The sequence below is a fragment of the Artemia sp. Qi Xiang Cuo genome, chromosome 19, assembly GCF_049724085.1.
Source record: "Artemia sp. Qi Xiang Cuo chromosome 19, ASM4972408v1, whole genome shotgun sequence".
NCBI classification, from domain to species: Eukaryota; Metazoa; Arthropoda; class Branchiopoda; order Anostraca; family Artemiidae; genus Artemia; species Artemia sp. Qi Xiang Cuo.
The window spans coordinates 28,321,402-28,347,596 of record NC_142812.1 but is presented as its reverse complement, the minus strand read 5'-3'; the positions used below and the strand labels follow the sequence as shown (position 1 = coordinate 28,347,596).

The window sequence follows — 26,195 nt, the reverse complement described above, 5'->3', positions numbered from 1 at the left end:
AGAATTTCACATAATTTGTTTTCTTTCTATTGTCCTCAAAGAACTACTCGACACTCTGATATGGCTTTACAGTAGGTCAAATTTTTTTTTTAGTCCAAACCTAAGATGGAAAAATCCAGGTATAGTTCCACATTATTGGTTTTCACAATCAATTTAGTGATAAATTAATTTTTTGAGGAAAAAAAGTAAAAGAAATGGAACAAAGATTTAAAGAAAAATACCAAAAATAAGTGAATTATATAAAAATGCAAAAAAAAATATTAGAGATTTTGGAGGGAAAAACAAAACCAAATCTCCCGCTGCTTACCTGCCTGTTGTGCTAAATGTAGATAAAATGCCACAAAAATAGCTATTCATGCCTTAAAAAGACCCTTTTTTATCAATGCTGGATTCAGAAAAAATTACTCTACTGTTAGTGTTAAAAAAAAGAAGGAAAAAACAAAAAAACTTACTGAAATTTAGATCTCCGATTATTTTTAGCCATGTGTGATTTCTTGGATGAAGTTTTAGAGCTCTATCGACCAAAGAATACAACAATTCAAAGACAGCTATCGAATAGTAGCCAGAAGGACTGTAAAAAGAAACGTAATGATAAATCCTGTTGAATACTAGCCTCTCTAAAGGGACCAATAACATGTTAAGCTGCATATACAGTCAATTATGCATATATTTGAGCACTTACAAAACCACCGATAGCTATTTATTTCAAATTATTGTTAAATTTTAAATTTGATTAGATTATGTTTGAGTGTGTGTAAATGCAAATTATTAATCATTCTAAGTTCCCTTTAACTAAGGTAGTTCAAGTGATTTGGATGAACAGTTACCACTTACTTAGGCACATTTGGTGGCCAGAACCCAGGGTACTCAACCAGTATTTCATTGCCAACTTCATCTCGTACAATATTAAACAGCTGACACAAACAAGATATCATCACTGACAGTGTTACTGGTTCACAAAGGTGTAAGCAAAAATTTGAAAGGTGATTCATTTTAAAAGATGCACTCTCTGTAGCCACAGCACCAGTGTTACTACGCTTCTGTCCACTAAGGAGAGGTGCTTTAGCGAAAGCAGCTGAGACTGAAATAGAAAGTTCTAGTTGAATATTAAGGAAAAAGAGAAAAGAAATCGCGGACATTTTTTTGAACGCCAGACAGCTGGTGAACTAAAATCGGACTTGACAATATATTTTCTTTTGAAATTTTTCCGATTACTTGATTAATGCACAGAACCGATTTGGTATTTTCACGGCTCAAATTACAACCTACTTTTCTAGTAATAAAAAAAGCAAAGAACAATCCTAATAAAACACCTAGAGTTCAATTATTAGTTGGTCATTTTTAAGCCAGTCATTGAATCGGATAGGGCCCAGCATGATCATATTAAAAAAAAGCCCGAGAATAAAACTGCATATTAGCACATTGATATTAAACTAACAGAAGCACACAAGATTCTGCTGTTCATTAGTTGTATTTTTACAATTAACATTCTTCAGAATTTCAGACATAAATCATTATCAATAATTTGGCTATGGACATTTTAAGTTCCTTAATTTTTTCCCTTTTCTAGTGAACATATTCTACAAGAAAAATGTTCATTCTGCAGTGTATGCAGCAACCTCTTTACTGACTAGTTTTAATTTAAAAAGACGAAGGGTTAAAACAGAATCAAAATAAATTATTGAAAAAACTGTATTATGATACATAAAATTGTTTATTGGAATTTTATATAGGGCTTAAATAGAAATCATTAGTTCTAGTCTGAATTTGCTTTCCTAAGGATATTTCAGCATAAATTTGCTTTTATAAACTTTCATAAATTACTATTTCTTTTTAAATATTCACCAGTGACAAAGCGCAATAAAATACCTTTTGATAAATATCCAGAAATTGACTCCTTTTCATGAAGAAACAGAGGAAAGACCTGTCAAATAGTGTTGAGCCAAAAAGGGAAACGAATATAAATAGAAGAAACTACATCATAATGGTTATATTCGTCAATCATTACAGTGTATGCTGAACAGCGAGCAATTTACAAAAAGCTACATAAGGTAGTTAATATTTTGGAGTACGAAATTAAAAAAGGTCGAACGCACAATACCTGAATCTCCATTAATTACAATCAAAAATATTTGCTTGAAAAAACCGCTACTCGTAAGATTTTCCAGCGACAGGCCAGAGCTTCCAAACCTGGACCAACAGTGCATTGAAGGCAGTGTAACAGTAATTATAGACTTTACCGTCTATTTTAAGTTATTTGATTTAGTTACAATCTCTTCAACTTGCAATAGGTAAAGGTCATTCCAGTATTTTTACTTCTTGATTAAATTGCCAACAAAGCCTTTACCCATATGTTCACCTTTTATCAAGCCTTTTTTATTGCAACGATTCCAATTGCCAATTTCTTAAAAGCAATTTATATGGACCTTATTTCTTTAATCTTTGCTATCTCCAATATGTAACATTTATATCTATAAAGAATGCTAAACGGTAAATATAAATTCCCAAAAGACAGAAGAGCTTACATAAAATATCTTGAACTAATTCACCTTTTTAAAAAGAAAATAGTGAAAGCATGAGCTATTTTGTGAGACTTTTTTTTACACTTATAGCTGTCATGGATATATAAAGGCCAATTATTTGAACACTTATTGATCTTTCAGGTTCATTAGACCACATTCAATTGAAAAGTACAGTTAATTAGGCATTATCTTTCCACTTCAACACAAGAAGAGGTGTATCACTTAATATGGAACATATTTAAATTGTGGATGTAAGCATGAAATAAGATTTCAAAATTATTCTTCATTATTTGATAATGAACTTAATTGGAGCTATTGTATTTGTCAATAAAGCTAATCAAAATTTAAATAGCTAGCGTACTTTGACATAACTTTACCAAGGCTAAAATAGAAAAATAACATTTGATCGACATAAGACAAATATAGACTGGAATATGCATCAATTTTTTTTTTCATGTTGACAGTCAATTAAAATTTTCTAGTACGACCACCAGAGATAAAACATACGTACAAACGTTCACACCGAAAGAATGATTGTACATAAACACATATAAGCATATACAATCAGAGCTCTAGGATAAATAAGAGTGGGTAGTTTTTTTGTTTCGTGGGCTATGAAGAACAAAAGAAAATTTCAAATTGGAGAGAGTCCCTTAAACTAAGCAAATGTTACATTTTTTTTTTTGGGGGGGGGGAGGGGCATCATTTTTTCCCTACTATGTAGCTACAGTCGATCAATAATATTGAAAAAAAAAACTAAAATAGTTTTCACCTTGTATGCCCATTTTTACAAGCTATGGTAACGTTCAGGGTATCAGTTATAGTAGTATATGCCCCTGTAGAACCGACGGAGATACTAGTGACTCAGATGAATTTTACTTACAGTTACAGGAGCAAATAGACAGGGTCCCAGGTAGCAATATGGTGTTTTTATTAAGATATTTTAACGCCGGGTCGGTAGAAATAGGGATAGATGGTATCCTAGCCTAGGTAAATTTGGTATAGGAAAAGAAAACAGTAATGGATACAGACTTTGGCAATTTGGTGGGTATACCAATCTAGTTGTAACTAATACGATGTTTGGTCATAAAATGGCTCATAAGTTAACATGGTATTCACGTAATGGTAAGACAGCAAAGCTTATTGATTATGCTATAGTAAACCGAAGACTGGCAGGATCAATACAAGATACTAGGGTATATAGGAGTGCTGTTATTGATGTTAAAAATAAAGATCATCATCTAGTAGAGTCAAGGGTTAATTTAAAGCTAAAATTTCGGAAGGGTAATTACCTCCCAGGAAGTTATGATGCTGGCAGACTCCAGGATCAGAATTTGAGATAAACTTTCCAGGAACAGTTGAATACTAAGTTTAAGAGTTTCAAATTTGATAATGTGGAAGATGGTTGGAATAATTTTAGAAAAATAATTTGAAGTTGCTGAAGGTGTCGTAGGGAAGAAAACTAGGACAGCAGCTAAGAATATAAGTGAAAAAGCTTTATGTTTAATAGAAAGGAAAAAGGACTTGTACAAGAATTATATGACTAATATGTCATATGAAAACGAAAGGAATGAAAAGAAAGTGGAGAAAACATTAAAATTTAGACTAAGGATGTGTGAAGTGGAGGTCATGGATAAAATTGCCGAGGATCTGGAAGATGCAGCTAGACGGCATAATAGTAAAATATTGTACTGGCATGTTAATAAATTGAGAGGTAGTAGTCAATCCAGACTTGGCCAGTTAAGGATAGGAATAGGGCCACAATTAGCGATAAGGAAAGAATTAAAGAGAGATGGGCAGAACATTTTGAAAATTTGCTAAACTGAGATAGAGTTGCAGGATAAGATATAGGGGAAAATGAAAAAGTTTGTGATACCTTGGATGTGAAGGAAGATCTGTTTTGTGAGGAAGAATTAGCAACAGTACTAAAAGGATTAAAAAATAGTAAGGCTCCAGGTGTTGATAGGTTGGTAAATGAGTTTGTTAAATATGGTGGCTCTGAGGTTAGAAATAAGTTACTGAAGATTATGAATATGATTTTTGAAAAAGGGGAAGTACCTAACGATTTTAGGAAAACCTTAATTAAGCCACTTCATATGAAAGGTGATAAAGAGTGAGTGTGGTAATTATAGAGACATTATTCTGGTTTCTGTAGGTAGCAAATTACTTAGTAATATGATACTTTTAAGACTTAGAGATGCAGTAGACAAAGTTTTAAGAGAAGAACAGTGCGGTTTTAGAAAAGGTAGAGGATGTGTCGACCAAATTTTCACTCTCACGTTAATAATTGAGAAGTGCCTGAGTTGTCAAACACCTTTGGTCCTCAGCTTTATAGATTATGAGCAAGCGTTCAATTCTGTTGATAAAGAAGCTTTAGTAAAGGTTTTATCCTTGTATGGTATCCCAGACAAATATATTAAAGTGATTAGGGCTATCTACGAGAATAACACTGCTGCGGTTAATGTAGGAAATGAGGTTAGCAGCTGGTTTTGCATTAAATCAGGAGTTAATCAGGGTTGTGTTCTATCCCCCTTTATATGGATTATTTTGATGGACTTTGTCTTAAGGAGCACAGGAAAGGCAATGGGGGACCACGGAATCAAATGGGAGGAAAAAGTCTCCTGGATTTAGATTATGCTGCTGATTTAAGCATCCTAGATGAAATTTTTAGCAAAATAAATGAACGTTTAGAGGTTTTACGAGTTCAGGGTGCTGGAAAGGGTTTAAAAATTAATGTTAAGTAGACTAAGTCGCTAAGGTTAGGAATAAATGAAGATGAAAAGATGAAGCTGAGCGACGAAAGATTCGATCAGGTGGGCAGCTTCACTTACCTTGGTAGTATTGTTAGTAGAGACGGTGGGAGCAGTGAAGATGTTAAAAGTAGAATAGCCAAGGCTCAGGGTGTTTTTTTACAGTTAAAAAAAAAGTTTGGAAGAACAGGAGGATAAGTATGCAAACCAAGATTAGAATATTGGAAGCTACAGTAATGACAGTAATCAAATATGGCTCTGAAGCATGGACGCTCAGAAAAGCAGATGAAGATTTGCTAGATGTTTTCCAGAGAAATTGCTTAAGGATTGTTCGGGCTGACCAACCGTATTTCAACCAATAGGCTATACGAAAAATGTCGTTCAATACCGCTCTCTAGGGCTATAATGAAAGAAAGGTTGAGGTGGCTAGGGCACGTTGTGCGGATGAAGGATGGCAGATTGCCGAAGATTGTTCTTTTCGGCCAACCGTCTAGGGCTAAACGGAAAGTAGGTCGTCCTCGTCTGGGGTGGGAGGACGTTATAAAGAAAGATTTAAAGGAAATGAGTACTTCGTGGGAGAATGTAAAGAGGGAAGCTTTGAATAGATTGGGATGGAGGAGGAGCGTGCGTAGCTGTGTTGGCCTCAGGCGGCTTGGTGCTGCGGTGAGTTGTTGTTAGTAGTAGTATGGTAACGTAGATTTTGAAAATTTTACCCGAAGATTTAGGCTAAAACACTGGTGTTACAGCTCAACCAACAACACACGAGCAGAGCTGCTCAATTTTGAGCTTGACTCAGTCAAAGAGTGCAATTGTTGATCAAATTCTTTTTCCTGAATTATTTTGAAATGTTTAAGCTAAACTTACATAACATTAAAATAAATCAAACTTTAGAAATTGCTCAAAATCGACTGGCTATAGCGAGCAAATATATGCTGCAATACAAATGTGCCTTTCCCAAAAAACATGTTATCTAGTCCTGTGGCTTGTGTGAAACAAAAGAATTTTAATAAAACAGACTTAATTTTTAAATAGAATAAAGCAGTTATTGTATTAGAAAAAATAATTTCTAACAATTATTTTTCATTAGAATTCATGAGAAACTCATACCAGTTAAGCTAAATAATATATAAAGAAAGGAAATGGCAATCAAGAACAAAACTCACAGACGAACAAATTAAAAAACAAAATAGAAATGAAACTTAATACAACACAGTAAAAATACAATAAAAACACAAAAAAAATATGTTACCTAATTCCCACAAAGCATTGGCTATTATTCGATTAGGCCTCTCTCTATTCTTGGTCATTTCTAAGCTTACAGCAGCCAGTGTTGCAGGATATTCAAGAGAGGCTGCCAAAAATCTACTGGCATTTGTAAGTGGAATTAAGAAATCCCATTCTCCACAAGCAAGAAGTAATGCTGTCAGATGCTCAATGACTTCAGATCTGGGCAAAACATTTTGAATGTTTGAAAATTCAGCATTTAACGTAGAGAGACAAAATTTGCAGTTTTTGATAAGCTGTCGTTCGTCTTCTAAAGAAAAACAAGGCTTGTTAGAGATGAAAAAATAAGGCTTATTCTTATTAAGGTTTAATCCTAAAATCCGTCTAATCTTGCTCCTCACTGCAATGTCAATTGGGGTGCAGCAATCCGAAAGGTGCTTATGTCTGAGCCGTCCCACCTGAATGGTCGGCGCGCTAGATTTGGAATCCTTTGTCCGAAGGGCGGGGGTTCGATTCCCGGTGTGGCTAGTCATTTGGTTTGTACCGGGGCAAGTGGTGCGACTATGAAAGCTCAGCTCGAGTTGACCCAGTCCTAAATGGGTACCTGGAGAAATCTGGGGAAGGTAAACAGGAAAGCAAGGTGTTGGAAAGCATAGGGTGACTGCCCCCCTCCCATTGCGCTTCCTGGCTGAAGGGCCTTGAAACGGAGAATAGCACCGCCGGTTTGGACTTTAGAGGGTCTAGTGCCATATCCTTTACCTTACCTTTTACGTCTGAAATTTGTGCCCTGTGACCCTAAACTAAGCTTGCTTATCTAAATGATCTAACACACTTTCCAGTTGACTTTTTGATTCTTAATCTATTCAAAAAAAATTTCTTATCCAAAACAGGTTTTTTCAAATTTCTTAGTAATTTAAATAGAAGTGATGAAGCTGTTGACGTCAGAATAATCTCTCTAAAAACACTGAACGACTTAAAACCATACTTGATCAATCAACTAGAAATAACTAACAGTGAAAAACGCTGAAGTCATCCTTCCTTTGTTCTTCACTATCCTGTAAACTTGTAAAAACAATATTTCCAATGATTTTTCAATCATATTGTCACTTAAGCATTTTTCAGCAAAGTTATACATTTTTTGACTTGAAACGAAAATGTCATGTTCAGAAAATTCGCTTTTACCCCAGTTTCTATTAATATAACTTTTACTTTTACGTTTCTGTTGAATTTAGCAAATTTTAGTTATGCTAGCTTTAGCTTTTTACTGTTCTTTTATTTTTGGCATTTTATTATCAGTTTATTACAAGCATTGACAACGAGGGCCCTCAATGAGTATACGACCGGAATATTTGAGATATAACATTTTCTAACTATCCAAAATCTTTAAACTGCAGATAGAAATAACTGAGGAAGGCTAAATTCTTGCTAAAGAATAGAAATGATTCAATAAATATATAGTTTATACGTTTTTTATTGGACAGTTTTTATTATTGCTTCTAGGCTTTCTTACAAGCATACAAGTTAAAAGCAGGACAAGGTGAAAGAAAGAGAAAGATGGAGAAAGAGGGAGAGAGATATTAATTTTTCACAAAGAGAGATGGAAATGATGGTCATTTGATTAATGTAAACAACCAAAAATTTGAAGTAATAATTTAGGAACAGAATCGAAGAACGATATTACGACTACCTTTCCTGCGAGGCCATTCTTTTAATGCCCGAATGCAGTCAATCAAATACGATTCCCATTGAAGCATAAGAAGCAGCTTAGATGCTGTTGGGAAACCTGTAGATGGAGCTGGGAGATTTTGCTGAACTAGTAATTGCCGAACTTCTTCATCTATGGCTGATATAAAAGATTGGGCTTGTACATATTCCTAAAATATCAAAAATAGATATAAACATTTAAAAGAGTCAATACCGAAGTCAGAAATATCTTTTTCATACTTATCATCAGAAAATAATATCTTTCAGAACCTTTTTTTTCCTATCTCAGTATCTTTCTAACGGTCATAGTTCATTTTAAAGAACACAGCAAATAACAAAACTTTTTGAAATAAAAAAACGAACAAAAATTAATGAAAGAAACTTTCCAAAAGTTTTTTTTCCCAATTCTTCCCGAAAGAATTGGAGTTATTTACCTCTAATGAATGGTGACTTCACTACAAACAAGAGCATGGCTACTGCCCGTTTCCCAAACGGTAAAAGTACCATCTTCTTACTTAAATAATCAATTCTCTTACTTAGAATTATCATTCTTGTTATAAGAAAATAATATCTTTCAGAACCTTTTTTTTTCCTATCTCAGTATCTTTCTAACGGTCATAGTTCATTTTAAAGAACTTTATTTGACGGCTATGAATATTCGAGTAGCAATCAATTTTCACAGCAAGAAGATGTAAATTTTTCGCATCACGTGTACTAACAATAAAATTGGGCTTTAAACTATACCTCGTTGCGTCTTTTGGTGGTGGTGATTTACTGTTTTGTTGTTTCATTATATTTAAGACTGATTCCAAGTTGATTGATTCTCAAAGCCCAACAGTGGTGCACATTTCTTCTTATTGCATAAGGTTATAACAGAATTTGACATTTATTATTGAATTAGCAGAAAAATGTACCTAGCACAGAACTGGACAAAAAGAAAAAAAGAAAAAAAAGAACCTTACCAAGCACAAGGTGTCTAATTACATATCTGAGATTAAAATCATCTTGAAAAATTAACAATTATGAGCAAGGTTGTATCCAGGGGGGGGGGAGGTAGGGGGTTGACACCCCTCCCCCCGAAATGTTTGCTCAACTCGTAAAAACGCAACAAAAATGAATATAACAAAATTTTGATGCGTTTTTAAAGTCTTTCTTTTGTACCCCCCTCCCGATAAAATATCCTTTTGTGAACACCCCCCCCCCCCCCAAAAAAAAAACTGGATACGGCCATGATTATGAGTTTGGCTAATTTTTAGCTCAGGTGTTCAATACCAAAACATTTTATGCAAGATTTTCTTTGTTAAAAGAATAAGGTGTAGCAGACAGAAACCCAGGGGGTAGCTAAGGGCCAATACCCTCCTCCACCTTAAATAAATTCCTACATGCGAATCTTAGTTGTAGTAAAGGGGTAAAAATTGAACCACTCTATTTTTGAATGCTATAATTGTTCTATTTTTCATATATGACTGCTGCTTGATTGCTCAAGCGAGTTAGAATGGGCCGAAATTTGGTTTTAATACAATTTATCTATTGCTTTAGTGGTGAAACAGCACTTCATCTGAGAAATTTCGTCTTCTGGCTGTGTGTATGCCTTATTTGCTATCTTATTTTTGTTTATTGTTAATTCAATTTTTTCCCCGGACTTAGCCATACTCTTAGTGCTGGACCCTGTAAAAATGAATACTATCATTTGAAACAATCTCCTGATTAATAGAAAATTGTCGCCAAATATTATACAGTCAGAGAATCCATTTCTTATCTTCGATTGATGTCAAGGCTGGTGAGTATATGATGGCGTTTGACCCCACAGCAACTTACCTGACTGTCTTTTTCTTCCTTTTCTGTTCTAGCTCTTTTTTAAGATTCAAAATGAACAATGGCCAACTAGCCCACACCTCCCTTTCTCATAGGCCACCCGATCAAAATTTTGAAATAGCCATTTTGCTCAAAATAGATCAAAGTCCAAATAACTATGCTTCCGGGGTTGACCCCCCCCAGCCCAGGGGAAATGACTCTGAGTCACGGAACTTAATTATTGTTACTTTGAAACTTTGTTTACTTTGATACTTGGATTTAATTATTTACGTGGCAACTTCGATTTACGGTGCAAAGGCTGTAACTTGTGCAAGTTGCTTATTGTTACTTTGATACCTTGTTATCTTTGATCCTTTCTTTACTTTGATACTTTGATGTTGTTACTTTGATACTAGTTTTTATACTTTGATGTTGTTACTTTGATACTAGTTTTGATACTTTGATGAAAGTTTGATGTTGAAAAAAAATCTTATTTTGAAATAATGAGTTTTTTTTTTAAACTTGAAACTTTTTGAAATACAAAAAAACGAACAAAAATTAATAAAAAAAGCTTTCCAAAAGTTTTTTTTCCCAATTCTTCCGAAAGAATTGGAGTTATTTACTTCTAATGAATGGTGACTTCACTACAAACAAGAGCATGACTACTGCCCGTTTCCCAAACGGTAAAAGTACCATCTTGTTACTTAAATAACCAATTCTCTTACTTAGAATTATCATTCTCTTACTTCAGTGGCTACAAAGTTCTGCAAAATCAGTTAACTTTTTTTTTTCTGATAATAGTAATTGGGAGAACAGAATTCAAAGACCAGTGAGAATTGGATAAAGGATTGGTTGTTAGACGGCGGTCGTCTTCAGGGAGTACGGGTTATATACTTCTAATAAATGGTGTCTTCACTACAAACAAGAGCATGGATAATGCCCGTTTCCCAAACGGTAAAAGTACTATCCTCTTACTTAAATAGCCAATCCTCTTACTTAGAATTATCATTCTCTTACTTCAGGGGCCACAAAGTTCTGCAAAATTAGCTTACCTTTTTTTATTATAATAATTGGGAGAACAGAATTCAAACACAAATGAGAATTGGATTAAAATTGGTTGTTAGACCGCGGTTGTTTTCACGGAGTAGGGGTTATGCACTTCTACTGAATGGTGTCTTCACTACAAACAATAGTATAGTTACTGCCTGTTTCTCTAACGGTAAAATATAAGGCCTACTGCGTATTTGACTCTTTACTAAAAGAAATTATATTACAAATATTTTCTTTTGTTCTTATTACAACATTGAAAATAAAATGAAAATTGTAGTGAAACCAGACCAGGATTTACCAATAGGCCGACTAGGCTCTGCGGCTTTCACTACTCCCGAAGTTTTCGAGATTTCCCCGAAAATCTGGCAAAAACGGAGCGACAAACACGCTCGAGCCTAGATGCGTCAAAGCTTTAAATCCAGTGTGGGTAAAACACAATTTTGAGCTGGTGAGCTTTCAGCAATTAATATAATTATATATCCAATATTCAGTTTAATTTATCAGTTCTTAGCAAAACTGTTAATTTATTTTGGAATAAAAAAAAATATTTTGAAACTGAAAATTTTTAAAAACTTGAAACTTTTGAAATCGAAAACGAGCATAAACTAATTAAAAAAAAATTCCAAAAAGAAGTCTTCTAAGGAAAAGTAAAGGCCAAATGAAACTTAAGATAAGAAGAAATAGAAACCTACAATAACTACAACTCAAAACAACCAGAAATTACTATTGAAGAATAAATGAAACCAAAAACGAACTGAAATTAAATAAATAGCAATAATATAAAAAAAAAAAAAAAATAGAACAGGTACTAATATAACTGAAAAAATAAATCTCAAAACTAGTAGAGCTTATGTTGAATATGCAAATTAAGCTTAAAACGAACATAAACATTTTGCTATTGAGGAATTAATAAAACCCGAAACGAACAGAAATTAAATAAACAATCATAGCAAACAAACAAACAATAGCTACTAATCTAAATGAGTAAATGAGTCTTAAAACGAGTGAAACTTAGATTGAATATGCCAATCCAGCTTGAAACGAACAAAAATCTCTACAAAGAAGAGTTTGGGTTTAGCCTCCTTGTTTCACTTTAAAAGTCTAAAACCTACTGCATCATTGGCGCTTTGCTGAAAGCGAATTATTTTACAAATATATTTTTTTTGTACTTATTACAACATTGAAAATAAACATAAAAATTACTGTATAATTAAATTTTAAACTCATGAGCTTTCAACAAATAATATCATTATATATCAGATATTTAATTTAATTTTATTAGTTATTTCCAAGACTGTTGAAAACAAATATAGCTTCACAACAAACAAGATTTTGGATTCCCCCCTTCCCCAACTGTAAAAGTCTAAAGCCTAGAACGTCATTGGTGCTTCACTGAAAACGAATTATATTACAAATATTTTTTTTTCCAGTTATTGCAGCATTGAAAATGAAAATAAAATTACAGTGAAATAAATCTTGAACTGATGATCTTTCAAAAATTAATAGCATTATATATCAAACAATCAGTTTGATTTTATTTGTACTTTTCAAGACTGTTCAAGACTCTATAGTGTTCAGTAAAGCGCCAATGACGCAGTAGGTTTTAGAATTTCACAGTGAAAGAAGGAGGCAAAACCCAAACTCTTCTTTGTAGATTTTTTTTTGTTTCAAGTTAGATTTAGATATTCAATTTAAGTTTCACTCGTTTTAAGATTTATTTACTCATTTATATTAGGAACTAGTGTTTGTTTGTTTCTTATGATTGTTTATTTAATTTCTGTTCGTTTTGGGTTTCATTTATGCCTCAATAGCAAAATGTTTTGTTCGTTTTAAGCTTGATTTGCATATTCAATATTAGCTTTACTCGTTTTGAGATTTATTTATTCAGTTATATTAGTTACCTGTTTTTTTTCTGTGATTGTTTATTTAATTTCTGTTCCTTTGGTTTCATTGATTCTTTAATAGCAATTTCTGGTTGTTTTGTATTTCAGTTATGGTAGGTTTGTATTTCTTCTTATCTCAAGTTTCATATGAACTTTACTTTTCTTTAGAAAACTTATTTTTTGGAAAGTTGTAAAAAAAAAATCAATTATAAGCAAAACCGACTTCAGATTACGAAAGTGATACAATAAGGTGGGAAGTACCCTCCCAAAAAAGTTTTACAGAAGCTGGGATGCGGAGGGAATACTCAAAAATGTGTCCTCCTCACATAGCTCAACATTACTAGCAGACTTAAACAGCAGTAGCATCAGAAACAACGACAATTGACGAATGAAGAAGAGGCTCCAAAAGAACTTTATAGTCTTAAAAAAGAGATTTATAGTCTTCCTTGGAAGCATTTTAGGAAGTTACAACTCCATCCGTTAATTGATTTTCTATAGCTTTTACAGATTGTCAAAGATTATGCTTTTGAATTATCCACCTGGGGCCAAACGTGATGCAGGTCGTCTACGAATGGAGCAGGAATATGTCAAAAGGATGCATTTAAAGAAAATTAGAGCTTCCCAAGAGGAGACAAGGCCGTATCTCTGGGAGGGGGGGAGTACAGGGTTTGACCCCCCCCCCTCCTCCAACAAAAATTGCCAGAGTCATAACAAGTAGAACAATTCCACATAATTGAGTTTTAAGGCGTTAAAAAGTCCCCCCCCCCCAACAAAAATCGAAGCTCTGAATTGAAGTGGGGTGGATGAGGAGCGTATGCAGCTTTGTCGGTCTCAGGCGTATAAAAAATTCCATTTTAGATCATTTCCACTTTTCCTCATTATATAAATTATTATTTTATTTACCCAAATTGAAATAATATTCGACAACTTATGCCATATATAAATACTATAACAAATAACAAGTGTGATGTGAAAAATATTGAAGAAACCCTTTAAGTAAATGTATAATAGTTGACAGAAGAGATTTTGGCATCTCCCAACTCATGCAAAACATCCTAACTTGTTTGCCCTGATCAATCTTCAGAGGCTAGATCTACATATTGCATAGCTTTCGAGAACGGCTTGATCGGGTGGGAAACTTTCCCATCATTTGGGAGGGGGTTAGCTCACTTAGGGGGATTTCATTATAGAAATGTTGTCCTTTTCGGCCAACCGTCTATGGCTAAACGGAAAGCAGGTCGTCCTCGTCTATGGTGGGAAGATGTCATAAAGAAAGATTTAAAGAAAATGGGAACTTCCTGGGATGGTGTAAAGAGGGAGGCTTTGAATAGATTGTGATGGATTAGGATCGTGCGTAGCTCTTTTGGCCTCAAGAGGGTTGGTACTGCGATGAGTTGTTAGTAGTAGTAGTATATCTATAAACATAATTAACGTGTGTATTCAAAACACTTCTCGTGTTTCACTAGGGGGAGGGGAAATCTCTGGTTTCTGGCTATACCACAAGTAAAGGCTCTTGGAAACATTTGGACAATCCAAACTAAAAAGTTAGAAAAAAGTCAAGAGACACTTATTTATAATTACAGGTAAAAAAAGGGGAATAGAAATGTTTACCTCTTGGTTTGTCAATTCTCGTGATTTGGCAAGGCAGATGTATGCAAAATCTTGGAGAAATCCTTTGGGCAGACCCATAATAGTTGACTGAAAAGGTATCGGTATCTCCCAACGCATACTAAAAGCCCAGACTTGTTTGCCTTGACCCAACCTTCCAATGGTAGATATAAGTTCTCTTATCACTACAAGATCATATGAGGATATTAGCCGCTGTAAAGCTTCAGCTTTTCCTGGCTAAAAAGACATATTTTTATTTACAAAACTTAAAATGAGATAAACCAATTCATAAAATACAGAAATGCATGACGGTCTAAAATACTAAAAAAAGCGGCAAAAGGTGCGAAACTTTGTCTCAATTAAAATGGCTACAAACTTTGAGCCAAAGAACCCAGGAAATCCACAATATGTGTCTAATTATGCTACAGTATAGTATATTTGAAAAAAAAAAAAAAAAAAAAAACCACAGATCCGTAGCCACAAAAAAGGACAAAAGGGAATGGAAAAGAATTCAAAATACAAAACCAATTAAGTGAAACAATTAAACAAAACGATCACAAAAAAAAGAAACACCTATACCCATACGAATAAAACACTCCAAATTCCTAATACCAATAAAACACCCGTTCCCAGATAATTTTTGCATCCATAGCTCGTCCCCCTCACCAGCTCCAAAAAGTTCATTTCTATATTCCCTTAACCCTTTGAACTTTCCCATAAAATTTTTGCTCCTAGTCCCCTCTCATTGGAAAACTATAATGGCCAATCTTCATTCTAACTCTTCGCAAATATCGCTTTCTTTCTCCAAGTGTGATAAATTACCTCTACAAGAGATTACCCATTGACTATCATCCCTAAGAAACTGAAACATGACTTTGAAACATACCTCCTCTAATCCTCTTTTTTTTTTACCTTAGAACACAAACCAAGAGCCAGACGATCCAACCTGAAAACACCCACTTCTGAAATTCTTGATCAATTAAAGGCGGGTTTTATTAAGAAAGCCTCATTCCACTTCATTCTTTACTTTTTACATTTTATCAGGGAATTATGTTAAGTTTAGTTAAATAAAAACAAATAGGCAAACTTTTCTTGTTTTATTAAAGAATGATTTCTTTACAATCCAACCAAATCAAGGAATTATAAGAACTTACTACTGTAACAATTTTTTATCATTCCTAACTTTGTTGGGCAGGGAAGGGAATTATGTTAAGTTTAGTTAAATAAAAACAAATAGGCAAACTTTTCTTGTTTTATTAAAGAATGATTTCTTTACTATCCAATCAAATCAAGGAATTGTAAGAACTTACTACTGTAACAATTTTTTATCATCCCTAACTTTGTTGGGCAGGGAAGGATTCGTCCCTTAATAAAACAAGAAAAGTTTGCCTATTCCTCTTTAGCTAATAAAAGTTAAAATTATTCCTAAATAAAACGTAGACAATGAGAAATGAATTGGAATGATTTTTTTTAATAAACAGGTTTCAAAATTGAATATACCTATTTATACGGTCAAAATTTTCTAGGGGTGCAAGAAGAAACTTGGTAACATTGTAGGAATAAGGATATATTAACCTTGAAAAACAGGGAGACACAAAAGACGGACCCACCGAGAGACCTCAATTACAACTCAAGAATTCTCAGACCTTAGGTCCAGAATTTTTTTCCATAATTGAAAAAAGTTTGGAAGAAAAGGAGGATAAGTCTGCGAACCAAGATTAGACTATTGTGAGGTAAAGTAATGACAGTGGTCAAGTATGGTTCTGAAGCATGGGTATTCCGAATAATAGAAGAGGAGATGCTAGATGTTTTCCAGAGTAATTGCTAACGGATTGTTTTAGGTACCCGAATGACTGACTGTATCTCAAATAGTAAGCTATATAAAAAAAGTGGTTCAATTCCGCTTTCTACGGCTATAATGAGAAATGACGAGATGGCTAGGACATGTTCTGCACATGAAGGATGACAGATTGCTAAAGATGTCCTTACAGGCCAACCGTCAAGGGCCAAACGAAAAACCGGGTTGTCCCCGAATGGGATGGGAGGACGTCGTAAGGAAAGATTTAAGGAAAATGGTAACTTCTTATGAGGGTGGGAAAAGGGGGCTTTGAACAGAATGGTAAGAAGGAGGAGCGTGCGTACTTGTGTTGGCCTCAGTCGGTTTGGTGCAGCAGTGAGCTGTTAGTAGTAGTAGTAATACCCCATTCAATATTTGCTTTCTTCGCTACCTCAAGGAGACAGTGTCCGCAAGAAGTTTCTGGACCATTTCAAAAGCCTAGGAAAACATCATCAAGGAGACTAGAGCTATCCCTCAACCAATCATAGGCAGCGCAATCACGCTGCCTAAGTAAAGGACGATGTTGGCAAAATGTATTATTATTTTTTTTCCATACCAGGGCACTTCGTATCGAAGGAGTTGTCGTAAAAACTTCGAAACGGGCTCATTCGATTGGAAATTGGAATGGCTAGTGCTGTTTTTAACAGTCGAAACTGATTGGAAGGCAACTAACACCCCTTCCACATCCAGGGTTTTAATTTATGTCCTGTGGGCATATAAGAACGATGTTGACACAATGTATTATTTATTATTTTTTCTTTTAGACCAGGGCACTTCGTATCGAAGAAGTTGTCGTAGAAACTTCGAAAAGGGCTAATTCAATTGGAAATTGGAGTGGCTTGTGCCCTTTGTAATAATCAAAAGTGATTTGAAGGCAACTAACACCCCTTCCACGCCCACCATTTCCCGAAACACATCCAATCAAAATTTTGAGATAGCCATTTTGTTCAGCGTAGAAGATATCCAGATGGAAATTATGTTTTTGAGGAGGACACTCCCCCATAGCCCTCAGGGCAAGGGTTTTAAGTTCTTCCCTGGGGGCATATAAGGTTTTTATAGAAAGTGTTGTCATAGAAACTTTTAAAGTCTCATTCGATTGGAAAATTCAAAGGGCTAGTGCCCTTTTTAATAGTCGAAAGTGATTGGAGGGCAACTAACACCCCTCTCACACCCACCTTTTCCCCAAACACATCCAATCAAAATTTTGAGATAGTCATTTTGTTCAACGTAGGTGAAAGTTCTGGAAATTAGGTCTTTGAGGATGACAACCCCCCTACAGCCCTCAGGGCAAGGGTTGTAAGTTATTCCCTGGGGGCATATAAGGTTTTATAGAAAGCGTTGGTTTTTATAGAACGCGTTGTCGTAGAAACTTCAAAAAGGGCTCATTCGATTGGAAATTAAAATGGCTAGTGCCCTTTTTAATAGTCCAAAGTGATTGGAAGGCAACTAACACCCCTTCCACGCCCACCATTTCCCCAAACACATCCTATCAAAATTTTAAAATAGCCATTTTGTTCAGCGTAGTTGATTAAGTTTTGTACGTAATCATAAAACGTAATAGAAATTACGTTTTTGAGGAGGACACTCCCCCACAGCCCTCACGGCAAGGGTTTTAAGTTATGCCCTGGGGGTATCTAAGGTTTTATAGAAGGCGTTGTCGTAGAAACTTCAAAAAAGGCTCATTCGATTGGAAATTCAAAGTGCTAGTGCCGTTTTTAATATTCGAAAGTTATTGGAAGGGAACTAACGACCCCTTCCACGCCCACCATTTCCCCAAACACATCCAATCAAATTTTGAGATAGGCATTTTGTTCAGCGTAGTTGATTTCCAGATAGAAAATATGTTTTTGAGGAGGACACTCCCTCACAACCCTCAGGACAAGGGTTTTAAGTTATGCACTTTGGGCATATAAGAGCGATGTTTACACAATCTATTATTCATTAATTTTTTCCTTTAGAGCAGGGCACTTCGTATCGAAGAATTGTTCATAGAAACTTGAAAAAGGGTTCATTCAATTGAAAATCAGAATGGTTTGTCCTCTTTTCAATAGTCAAAAGTGAATAGAGATTATGTTTTTGAGGAGGACACTCCCCCACAGCCCTCAGGGCAAGGGTTGTAAGTAATGCTCTGGGGGCATAAAAGGTTTTTATAGGAAGTTGTCGTAGAAACTTCAAATATACTCATTCGATTGGAAATTCAAAGGGTTAGAGCCGTTTTTAATATTCGAATGTGATTGGAGGGCAACTAACCGCCCCTCTCTCGCCCACCTTTTCCCCGAGCACATCTAATCCAAATTTTGAGATAGCCATTTTGTTCAACGTAGTTGGAAGTTCTGAAAATTAGGTCTTTGAGGATGACCCCCCCCACAGCCCTCAGGGCAAGGGTTGTAAGTTATACCCTGGGGTAAAATAAGGTTTAACGAGGCTTTTGAGGTATTTGTACTTTACTGAAAAAAATACAAATGAATGTGCATTGTCAGTTTAGTATACATATACTGATATTTAGTAATCAAAATGTTAATATTATTTGATTTATTAAAGTTATAAAAGTAAAAACATTAAATTTTTTTGTCGTAGTTTGTGGCTGACTTGTGGTAGTTTCACGTGTGGTAGATTATTGGATTTTATTTTTGCTCATTTTTGGTTTAATGGAGTTCTTTACTTTTCTTTCAAAAACTTATTTTGTGGAAAGTTTTTTTTTTAACTAATATTTCAAAAATGGAGAATAAATTCGTCTAAGAAGAAACAGAAAAGCCCAAAGCTCGTCAAATTCTAAGATGGTAATTTAAACAGAATAACCCACTATCCTTCCTGGATTTTTTGGTTTAAAGTTTGTAGCCAAAACCATGAACTATTGCTAATTTGTTCAACGAATGATTTGCTCGGTATTGTTAGGTGCTAATGTATTCGTTAGCCAGTCTTATATGAATCTTGCTTTGAAACGTCTTATGATTTTGAAGCCAATTATTTTAAATTCTTCTTAAGTTATGGTTTATTTTTCCTGTTGCTGCTTTATTTGTCTTTTTTGTTAGGTTTTTTTCTTATTTTGGACTCTGAAATGCAAATCTATTGAATCTTGACTCGCAGCAGACAAATTTTTAAAAATAAACGTTTTATACATCTCTTTGACCAAAACTTTATTCGATTTAAAAAAAAAAAAAAAAAAAAAAAATTACGAAACGAAGTGAGTCAAAAGTTATGTCTCCTTTTTTTGTCGGTAACTGTTCATTAGAATATCATTGTCGTAATAAAGAAAAAAAGGGAATGATTATAAAGAAAGATAATATAATAGAAAAACAAAATTCCGAAGTGGAAAGGACTATTTTTTTTTTCTATTGTAGCTGCACAACTTGATCGAAGCCATTCCTTTATACTATTGCTTCATACCAAGCAAAAACAGCCATAACCCAGCGTAACGTTTATCCCTTAAGCATTTTTAAAGCATGAATTGAACAATAAAGTAAAGGACAATTGTTATTAATTAGGGCTAATCAAGAAGATACCACTAGTCTAAATAGACTTTGGCACTTTGAATCTCTATATTATCTTATGATTTAACATGATCACACGACAAAACCATCTAGGGTTATATTAATTACCTCAGTTGCTACGTCAGGGTACTCAGCTTCCACCGGGGGGTCAGAGGGTGAAAAACGTCCTCCAGTAATTTCTGTTAGTTCTTCAGAGCTGTACATAGTATTTAATTTGGAATCCATCAATGCTCTTTGCAAAGCTTTGGAGGTTACTCCTGAGCCACTACAAATTCTATGCAGAAAAGATCGAACACGGAGCTTTTCTGGCTGTTGGAAAGCCACTGAAGCATCTTCAAAATGCTGAAAACAAGGCTAGGTTAGTTAAGGCCAGTAAAATACATCTAGTTTAATCGTGAACAAAAATCCTCACCGCTGCTGGGTCTGAATAATATGAATAGTTAATACAAAGTACAATTTTGATCTTTACTGGAATGTCATCATCATTGAGCATAAATAATAATAATGAAGAGAAGTTTGTTGACGTAGCTCCAGCGCACAGTTCAACTAATAGCTTATCTAGAGATTTACTTAGACCCAAGCACCTACAAAATAAGCAAGCATAAGCAAATAATAATAGCGCATGCATAAACAAGGAATAAGCACAAGCTCATCTAGTAACTAAATAACATGCTACATTGCACAACTGCTGCATCTTCTTCCTTTTGGAAAATTTATAGATCTGTTTTGGTTTTACAAATCAAGTCTTTGGGGTTTGATAACTGATCGTCCCGAGCGAGTTCTCATATTTGTAGTGGTGGGGGTGGAAGCTGTTGGGACACCTTTTTCTTCAGCACCATCATCTGTAGTTGTACTATCTGCTTCATCACTTATCTCGTCTGTATTTGATCTATGGGAATGTTCCACACGTTTCTAGACACTGATTCTGTTACGTCGGATAACTGAACCGTTTTCATTCTCTACAAGATATGATCTAGGTGAATGGCTAACATCAACCACTTTCCCCTTAGTCCACCTAGCATCAGGAGTCTTTTGATTGCTTACTTCTGCAACTATGTGTAATTGAGGTAGGGGTTTTGCTGTACGATCGTAATACGATTTTCGTCGGTCTTGTTCAATTGCTCGTTTTTGTTCAAAATATGTATGGTTGATGATTTTCATTTGTAACTAATTAGAGTTTACAGAGAGTATTGACCGTAATTGCCGGCTCATTAATAATTCTGCAGGTGCAGCAAACCAATCAATGGGAGCATTTCTATATTCCAATGTTCAAATGTAAGGGTCTTGTTTTCCTAGTTTTGTTTTTTTCATAATCCGTTTGCAGGTTTGTACACATTTTTCGACAAGTCCATTGGATTTGGGATAATATGGGCTTGAGGTTTTGTGCTGGATTGCCCACTGCTCTGTAAAAATTTTAAAGTCGGAGGCACTGAATTGAGGACCATCGTCGGTGGTTAGTACTGAGGGGATTCCATGTCTTGCGAATTGTCCTTTGAGCTTAGTGATTATGGCCACAGATGTCGTGGAATGTAATCTATCTACCTCAAAACATCTGCTATAGTAATCTACAGTCACGATGAATTCATGTCCTTCCCATTGAAACAAGTCATATGCTAGGTGTTCCCAAAGTAGTGATGGGATTTCAGAGCAAATCATAAGCGCTTTTTGATTGCGATCGTCATTTTTGAGCAAACTTTACAGTTTTGTACCAATGTTTCTATGCCTTTATTCATTTCAGGCCAAAAAATGATCTAAACCAAAGTGGGACAAATAAAGTTTATACAGGGTGTCTTGTTTGATTTTTTCAAGGATAATAATTCGTTCATCTTTTAAAATAATTCCTTCATTGGTCGAAAGTTAATTTTTAACATTTCAAAATGGAAAGATTGATGTATGGCATTGTTTCCTTTCTAGTGGCCATGTTTCAGAGATGGTTGCTTTTAGCTGTTGGAGTTTAGGATCTATTGAGGTTTCATATTTGATTTTTTGTAGTCTTTCTGGTGTTGCTGAGATGGTTTGAATAATTGAGAGCACATATACTTCTATATCTTCGTGTAGTTTTTGGTTCGTATCTGGTAGATGTAGTCTTGACAGGGTATCAGCAATGGGAATGTCTTTGCCCGGTCTATAATGGATTCTTAGATCATATGGCTGAATGCACATCATCAGGCGTTAGATTCTTGGAGGTGCCTTGTGTAGAGGCTTCGTTAGAATATTTTCAAGGGTTCTGAGATCGATGAGGACATCTATCCTCGGGCCATAGATGTAATGGTAAAAATATTTGACTCCAAACATTATTGCAAACAGTTCTTTCTCGAGTTGTGAAAAATTTTGTTCTGATTTGTTTAGAGACTTCGAAGCATACCCAAATAAATTTCCACCATACGAGATTTTTGCCCCTAGTCCATGTTTAGAGGCGTCGACTTCCAACTGGATTACATCACTGGTTTTATTGAAGTACGTAAGGTTTTATATGATTGTCTGTTTAATTTCTTTCAAGCTTGTTTCATGGTGTTGCTCCCAAACGAATATTTCATCTTTTAGCAGGTCTCTCAAAGGGCGATTTTTTGTGGCAAGATTGGGTATATATCTTGAAAGGAAGTTTTGCATTCCGAGCAGGGTTTGTAATTCTTCTTTGGTTTAGGGTGATGGCATTTCAGTAATAGCTCTTATTTTTTGGGGGTCCGGTTGTATTTCAGTGTAGCTGATTATGTGACCAAAATAGCACACAGAATTAACAGCAAATTCACATTTGTTTTTATTAAAACGTATTCTTTTTTGTACAGCTCTTTCTAATATTAGTTCTAGTCTCTTACAGTGATCTTCAGGTGTAATGACGTAAATCAGGATGTCGTTTACTAAATTTTTTACTCCTCCTAGACCATCCAAAATCTCTTTCATTTTTTTCTGAAACTCATCCTGAGAGGATATGAGGCCAAGAGGATAACTTTTCCATCTATATCGTCCATTTTCAACCGCTACCATTGAACTTACCCACTCTGTTGGTTGATCAACCTTCTGTATCATGCTGTTCTAATCATTCTAGTTCTTCTTTTAGTTTATTTCTCACAGCAATTGGGATTTTTCTTTCAGGGTGTACTGTTGGTATAGCCCCATCTTTAAGGAGTATTTCACAGGTACCTTCCATTTGTCCAATCCCATTGAATAAATCTTGGTATTTGTTTAGTAGCTTTTCAACTCTGTTTTTTTTTCTATGTTCAAAATCATTTTGATTAGTTTCATTTCTTTCAAGGTCCACAACCCTAGAATGGGTACGGAATTATTTTCTATTACATAAAATTTGTGCATTTGGACTTCCGACTTGTATTTACACAATAGGGAGTAGCTACCAATGGTTGGGATTCATGATCCATTGTAACTTGTGAGGTTTTGTGTAGTTGGTTGAATCTGTGGCACTGGATTCATTTTTAGCAAGGCATGGCGGGAATGATGTTAACTTGCATTCCTGTATCAATTTTAAATCCAAGGCTTATCTGTGCATTTAGTAATAGTGAAGCAAAAATTTCATCTCTGTTTTCTTCTTTGGTTATTTCATATAATAAGTTTTCTTCATTGCTCGTGGGAATTTCTGCTGCGGTAATTGCATTCATCGTTTTCTACGACAAACTTTGGCAAAATGATTGAACTTTTTGCACTTTGCGCATGTTTGACCTTTTGCTGAGCATATATTCATAAGACCTTTTGCAAATTTTTATCCACAGTTGAAGCAGTTGCTGTTCATATCCTTTGTTTATAGAATCGGTGCCCTGATGAGCTGGCTTCGCTAGTTTTGAAATTTCTTCCTGTGATTGCATTTATTTCTTTTTTAATTTGTATTTGGTTTTCGTCAGATTTTTCTTCAAATGTTTTTCAGTTGGGTTGTTTCATATATCTTACACATATTTACAGTCTTTTCTAGTGTTAAGGAATCTCTTTCAGCAAGGAGTTTTTCATGTGTTATGGAGTTCAAAATACCACACACAATTTTGTCTCTGATCATTTCTTCACTTTCTATGTATTCACATGGTTTTGCTAATAGTTTTAGATCTGTAATATAACTATCTAATGTCTCTCCCTGTTACTGATTTCTGTTTTGGAATATATATCTTGCAAAAACTTTGTTCTTTTTCGGTGCACAATGGCCTCTTAATTTTTTCAGACATGCCTCTACTTTGTCCTTCTCGTTTTCTGGAAATTATAGGGTCTAATATGTCTCTATCCTTTTCATCAATCCATATTAGGATGTAAGCACACTGTATTTTCTGTTTTTTTGTTTTGTTTTTTCAGCTAGTGGGCCGATAAGCACCAGTCTTTCATGCTCTTCAAACTTTGTCCATTCGACTTCAAGATTTCCCGTCTCCCAGTTTACTGATGGTGGCATGACTCCATCTATTCTGACACCACGCAGAAATTGGAAGCAAGATGTTCAGATAATCAATTTATTTAGACCCAAGCACCTACAAAATAAGCAAGCATAAGCAAATAATAATAGCCCATGCACAAGCAAGGAATAAGCACAAGCACATCTAGTAACTAAAGAACATACTAAATAGCACGACTGCTGCAGACCTGACATCCAAGATTAAACTTGAACAATATTATAAAACGAACTCAAAGTCTATGCCAATATCCGAGGGAGATGGAGAAGCTTTTGCAGTAAAGGTGGTTCAATGAAGGAGGAGTGTTCCCTGGTGTATAGTGTCAGCCGACTTAATACTGTGACGAGTATGCAATAGTATAAGGACTAATCTAGCGCATAGCTTGGGAAGTGAAGCACAACCGCAGTCGTGAAAAATAGAATTTTGAATCAATACGGTCTTTCTTATATCACCAAAATTCCTCCAGGAAGCTTTATTTTTATGATTGCTCACATCATTACTAACAATCCGACAATATGCCATGTCTGTAAATTTTAACGTCAGTCAATTTGCTAAGATGAAACGACATGAGAAATTTCAAATTCGTAGCAAGATGAACTACACTAACAAAATGGAAAAGCTTCGGAGATTTAAGGAGCATTAGTGTTTTAATTAGCTGGGACTGGCTTTATCTGGTGTCATTAATTTTATTTAATTCTTTTTTAAATTCTATTCATTCTGTACTTATTACAGTTTCTTTATGCAGCCTTGTGAATTTCTTAATGCAAAGAAGACTTTAAATCCACATCTTGGCAAACAACAGTCATAATATTTATTTTCCAAAACTAAAGAAAAAGAGATTAAAAAAAGAAGAAATGTTAGTTCAAGTGTCTGGACTAGCCCTGTAATTTCCCAACTATTTTACTCCATGCTTTGTATTCTTTCTATTTAGCCTTTTAATTTCTGGCCCGATTTTCCGAGCATTTCATTTATTAACAAATAAATACTTCAGGTTCAATAACATCATAATAACAGCCATACATCATTCGGTTAAGAGATATTTCTACTTCAGAAACATTATAAGAAAGTTTCCTATTTCAGTGTTTCTTCAAAGTACTAAATACTCAAAGTCCTCAAAGTACTAAATTATTCTTTTCCATGCAATTCTTCGATCTGGCTGAAAAACAGCTTTTTCCAACATCATACTTTGACAAGAAACAGCTTGCTTGAAAGAATTCCATAAAAATCTTCTGACACCAATAAAAACAAAGTATTAATATTTATAGCCAAATAACACATCTAACGGCATATCAGTTGCACCGTGAGATCTAGCACCAAAAATCATGGAAAAAATTACCTTAAGTAACACTCTTGCCCCGTCACTAATTCCATCTATAACGAGGCTTTTGAGGTTTTCGAGCATCGGCATGCCCTCTATGACTCGTCGCACAACGTTGAGAAGACGCACATTTGCAATTAGAGCCCCAGCGTCAAATAAGGTTCCACTAGATGCTGCTCCTACCATGTCGTATTCTAGTAAGTCGCGCATAAAAATAGGAATTTGGCGAGCCTTATTATCCTCTCGTAGAATTTCTAAGGTATCCTGGACAAAAAAAAGTATTAAAAACTGAAAAATAAGCTAAGCAAGTAGCAGCAACATAATCTTAAGGAAGTAGGCATAAGACTTTAGGGGGGGGGCAGATGTATTGAAACAAGCTGGTGTTTATCCAAACTACACATGGGCAAACAGAGCTTTTTATATGCGAGAAATAGCAATAACCGGCAAAAAATATCAAGAATAAGAGGGGGGAGGGAATGTTACCCCAACAGACCCCTCAAAACGTGTGCGAGGACAAAATTCGCTAAAAATTTATTTTCCTAAGAAACAAGGCAGGAAATACGTTGGATATAAATCTGGACTTATGATTCAAATCCGTCCCAGACTTTTCTTTTTTTATATATATTATTGCATTA

General features: G+C 34.9%; 1 protein-coding gene across 2 annotated transcripts in view; it reads right to left on the bottom strand.

Annotated features, from left to right (window-relative positions):
• IntS8 (integrator complex subunit 8) overlaps window positions 1-26,195 on the bottom strand; it is an 81,784-nt gene that overhangs the window by 30,064 nt on the left and 25,525 nt on the right. Inside the window, exons 6-12 of one of the 2 annotated variants that reach the window (XM_089104849.1) lie at window positions 25,579-25,824; window positions 19,972-20,205; window positions 14,539-14,772; window positions 8,184-8,370; window positions 6,522-6,806; window positions 835-1,081; window positions 453-571 (exon numbers count right to left, since the gene is read on the bottom strand). In XM_089104849.1, coding sequence (XP_088960975.1) covers window positions 453-571; window positions 835-1,081; window positions 6,522-6,806; window positions 8,184-8,370; window positions 14,539-14,772; window positions 19,972-20,205; window positions 25,579-25,824 — 1,552 coding nt within the window. The remainder of the gene's footprint in view (window positions 1-452; window positions 572-834; window positions 1,082-6,521; window positions 6,807-8,183; window positions 8,371-14,538; window positions 14,773-19,971; window positions 20,206-25,578; window positions 25,825-26,195) is intronic. The other variant, XM_089104850.1, reaches the window with a different exon arrangement.